Consider the following 4,823-nt stretch of genomic DNA (forward strand, 5'->3'; position numbering starts at 1 on the left):
CGAGGACAATCAAAAATCTTCCAAGTCTTCTTTCAACAACGAGGCACCCAAATGAGCACATTAATTTCTAAAATATTTGAAGACATCCATGTTCCATTGTCGCCACCAAAACAGTTAACTGCAGGAACAGAAAATCCACAAAGGTAAATAATATTTTTTAAATTTTTTATCAACTATACATAAATAACATTTATATAATATTAATCACAATTTTAAAAATCTTCTCATTTTTCAGCTCACAGGCAATACCATCATCACAGCTATCAACACCGACCACATTTGATCCACACACTCCAACACCAAAAAAACCTGGTACAAGGTAAGCCACATTCAACACAACAAATATTATCAATTTATTTAAAAACATATCTACAAATTATTTCATTTTTTCAGTTCTGAATCAAGAACAACAAGACAATCTGTAAAAAGCCCAAAAACAAGGTAATATAAATATTTTTATAATATTTATTTCATACTATTTAATTTAACCATCTTTATTTCTCTTCACACTTATATTTACAACCATTTTTCCTATTTTTATATTTGCAGCTGAAAGAAATGAAATGCTCAGGAACCACAACAGCATTATTTTTTATTTTGTACAATCTATATATATAAATATTATAAATAATAGTACTATATATGTCTGTATAAATATATTTGTACAAATTTTATATCTATCATATAATACAATACTGTATAATACATGTATATATAAATATATTTTAAATACAACTATCATATAATATAATACTGTATTCCGCAGCAACGCGCGACTTTCATGCTCGTAACATCTAAAGTATACAGCCTAGCAGAATTGAGTCTAATAAGGCCAAGCCACTTGGACTCCTTATTCTTCTTCTTTTCTAACTTTTCCTTTTTTTTTTATATTTTTCATTTGCCTATTGTCTTTTTTGTTTTTACCTCTAGTATTCTTTAAAAGTTTTTTTACAATATTCTTTTTTGAAATGCATTCATTTTCTTATTTTTTACTTTCTATAACTATTATTTTTTCTTTTTTTTAATTTTTTCTTTTTCGTAGTTTCTTTTTTCCCTAAGATTTTCTGACAATTCATTTTCTACAATATATTTTTTGAAATATTTTTTCTTAATAATTAAAATAATTCATTTCAAATGTCTTCCTACATAAATTGTTTTTTATAAAATATTTCTATATAACTTCAATTCCTTTTCGATATTATTCTTCAAAATATATTTTCTTCTCTTGCTCTAATCGGTAGATTTAACTTCTAAGGAATTGTTTTAAAGCGAGATCAACCCCATATTTGGTTAAAACTGTTTGAACCAAACAATTAAATTTGAATTGTGCCTAAAAGTTTAAATTAGTGTTTATTTTACAAATAAAGATGACCATTTACATGGTTGATTTTGGAATTCATAGCCTCTTAAAATTCACAATCCGGATTGTTGACAACAGTTGAAACACAACTATTTTTTTATTTTTTCTCTCTTCAATTTTAAGTTTTAAAAATATCATTACATTTTTGTTTCAACTCTAATTAAGATGATTTTTTTTCCTATATGTTCATAACGAAGAGAGCAACAAATTTCCATTATTACATATTTAAACATATTCTTTATGATGAGGTTTTATAACATTTGTTGTCAAACTCTAATGATAGTTTCTAACATTTTATTCACACACAATTCAAATTTTATTATCAATTTAAATTATAATTTATTTGTGTATCTAAACACTGATTTGAATCACAATTAAAATTACTACAATTAAAATTTTATAATTTAAATTAAATCACAATAATTCAAACGGCAAACTAAATAGACTCAAATTTATCAAGTTATTCTCTATATCCACGTGACTCAGGGCCTGTTTAGTGAGGTAGTTTTTGAGTGAAAAACTCAAAAAATGTAACTCGAGTTACAACTTTATTCGAGTTTATGTTCTTTTAAGTTTGAACTCGAGTTTGGAACTAAAACTCGAGTTCAAGTTTCCCCTTCAACTCGAGTTCAGAAACTCGAACTCAAGTTAATGAACAGTATTTTTTCTATTCTTAAAAATGCTATAACTTTTTCGTTTTAATTCTGATTGAGATGATTTTTTTTCTATGCGTTGACAACGAAAATACGAATAAAACTAGATCCATATACCCTATTAAAATTTTTCATCAGCATTGAGTTTTTATTAAAATACTATCTAAAAATAAATTCAAGTTTTGACTTATTCAAACACAAACTCAAAAAAGATTCTTATCTCAAACCATAACTCAAATGTACACAACTAAACACAAATTCAAATTATAACTTTAACTTAAGTTATAACTCAAACTCAACTTAAAATCTACACTTAAATTACCTAACTCAAAAATATTAAAAGAACGAGCCATCAACTACTTGAGTAAAAAGAAAGTTTTTTTTTTTTTTTTTTTCATTCAGCTTTTAAAGAGAAGGAAAAAATAAAAAAAAGAGAGAGAGGGGGAGAGAAAATACCGTGTACGCTTACGTGTTGAAAAAACTGTCGTACGGGAATCCACGTGTTAATTTCCGCCCACCGACTCAAGTCGCAGGTTAACAAGTCCGCCTTCTCTTCTCCTCCTCACGAACCCATATAAACTCCCAACAAAAACCCAACCGAACAAATCTTCCTTCTTTTTCATCTCAAAAGAAATTTTATTTATTCTTTAATTGATTATATTTCTGATAAATTTCATCAAAGATGGCGGAACCTAAGAGCAAATTTGAATCTATTAGGGAGTGGGTCTCGGAACATAAGCTTCGAACTGTTGGTAATTCCCTCTTTCTTTCCTTCTTCGATGTGAAATGCAATTTTTTTTTATGTAGTTCTATTTCTGGGTTCATATCTGTTTAAAGGTATCGACAGATTTGTGATTTGTGTAGGAATTAAAATAATTTTTTTAATCGAGTTGTTCTTATTAGGTCTCTGGGTTTTTTATCTAAAAATTTTGTGGGTTACAATTGATCTCGCTTTTCGCTTTTTTTTTTTTTTTTAACGAATTTGATGATAGTCTTCTGAGATTTTAGTATTTTCTTTTATTTTTGTAAAAAGGGACTCTTTGGCTTAGCGGAATTGCGGGTTCAATCGCATACAACTGGTCGCAGCCTAATATGAAAACAAGTGTTAAGATTATTCATGCTAGGTGAGTTTCTATTACTTTCTCAATTAGAATTTTTAATCCCTTGGTTTTAAGATAATATGTGCATGTTCTTGGTTTGATATATATAAAAGTTAACGGCAAATTATTTTGATTTACCATATTTTAATCCTTTTTAGTTTATATAAGCAAGGGAATAACGAAGTTGGGCAAATTAATTAAATCAATTTAATTGAAATTGGAATTAGACTTTAGGTTGCCTGGTGGGAATTCATGACACAAAAATTCTCTCTTTGGTTTTGCCCTCCTTGATCGGTTTTCATTGCCTTTTAGCAATCACTCGTTGGTTTGAGATTGTAAAGAGTTGCTCTGGCTTGTATATAGAAGTTTGCAATTACTATGAGATGGATGTAGATCTTCTATTGGTGTTCAATCAATTAAATTACGCCATACCATCTGATAAGCACAAAAGAGTTGGTTAAAAAGCAATTTAAATTTTTTGGTTAGACACCAATTGGGATACTAAAATTAGACAGGAGATTTGATTTGGGCGAAAATTTGGGCTCATTAATATTTTTTTAATCCATCCAATGAATGGCCATTTAAGGTTTTATGTCGGTTCTGTTTTTCCTTGCATTTATACCCATAATAGATTCTATTGGAGGAGAGGGGATGACAGAGAATTCTTGAATATACAAACTCTTAAAACTAAAATATAGTCCTTTATGTTCTTATTGGTTTTTGTAGCTGTTAAAAGACAGTTGATTGATCAGGGGTGTGGATACTCTAGATTAAAGCTTTTATGCCTTCCTTTATCTCTTCCCCCTTGGATCTATCCTAGTTGCATTTCATGTTTCTTTATCAAGTGCCAATCTCTCCTGAGACATTACTAATTCTACTTCTTGTTTCGGTTTCCTGAGCATTTCCAGCCAAAATGATATGGGGGTCATAATCTGCTCTTTGTGCTGTGAGGCGACTATTGTCTGTTTGGTTTCTGACATCTTGGTCTTTGCTTGTCATGCTTTCAGGCTGCACGCACAGGCTCTTACGCTAGCTGCATTGGCGGGCGCAGCGGTGGTTGAATACTACGACCATAGAACAGGAAAAAAGGCCGATCACTATGCCAAGTTCCTTCAAAATTCTTATCCTCACAAGGACTAAAAAGTGCCGTTTTTAATAGAACATGCATCTGTGGAACGTCCTTTAGGGATAGTAGACAGAGAAGAAATAAAAGTATTTGTCAGCAAGTATTTACACATTTTCCCAGGAGCTCTATTGAGTTAGTTTTGCAATGGTATAGTTAGCTGTTATAAGGATGTGCAGGGAGAGACACCTGAGTGCTGAGACAAGTCCTAATTATTGATTTTACTAACCAAGAGTTTGTTTAGAAGTGATAGGCTTCTTTTCTTCTTGGCCGCCATATTTTGGACAATGTTCTTGATGCTTTTGAATGATTGAAACCTATTTTATCAATTTTCTGTATTGTGAAATGTGAATGAAAAATAATAGCGCTTCGCAGCAATTACCCATCCAGTGGCTGCTTGGTGGAATGAACTACTGTTCTGAACTTATCAGCCACACATCCTTTGAATAGACAAAGCTTGCTAAGCACAATTGATTAAGTTCTGTTCATAAACCCGTAAAACCTGCAGGCCTAACTCACCCAAACCCAACCCGAAAAATATAATTTTTAGTATTAAATTTTTTTTTTCGGTCCATTCAATGTCTGGC

At 30.5% G+C, this 4,823-nt stretch overlaps 1 protein-coding gene across 1 annotated transcript; it reads left to right on the forward strand.

The window, feature by feature from the left end:
* The first annotated feature begins 2,582 nt into the window (after positions 1-2,582).
* LOC21388406 lies at positions 2,583-4,614 on the forward strand. Its single transcript, XM_010102655.2, has 3 exons — positions 2,583-2,765; positions 3,047-3,137; positions 4,121-4,614. The coding sequence occupies exons 1-3, from the start codon at positions 2,696-2,698 to the stop codon at positions 4,251-4,253; spliced, it is 294 nt and encodes a 97-aa protein (XP_010100957.1). The 5' UTR covers positions 2,583-2,695; the 3' UTR covers positions 4,254-4,614.
* Positions 4,615-4,823: the final 209 nt, after the last annotated feature.

The sequence above is a fragment of the Morus notabilis genome, unplaced genomic scaffold, assembly GCF_000414095.1.
Source record: "Morus notabilis unplaced genomic scaffold, ASM41409v2 Scaffold141, whole genome shotgun sequence".
NCBI lineage: Eukaryota > Viridiplantae > Streptophyta > Magnoliopsida > Rosales > Moraceae > Morus > Morus notabilis.

Excerpts from the sequence above, each read along its gene's own strand:
- LOC21388406 (XM_010102655.2), top strand. The coding sequence starts at position 2,696 with ATGGCGGAACCTAAGAGCAAATTTGAATCTATTAGGGAGTGGGTCTCG. Across the intron at positions 2,766-3,046 it reads ACATAAGCTTCGAACTGTTG|GGACTCTTTGGCTTAGCGGA; the intron begins GTAATTCCCTCT and ends TTTTGTAAAAAG. Across the intron at positions 3,138-4,120 it reads GTTAAGATTATTCATGCTAG|GCTGCACGCACAGGCTCTTA; the intron begins GTGAGTTTCTAT and ends TCATGCTTTCAG.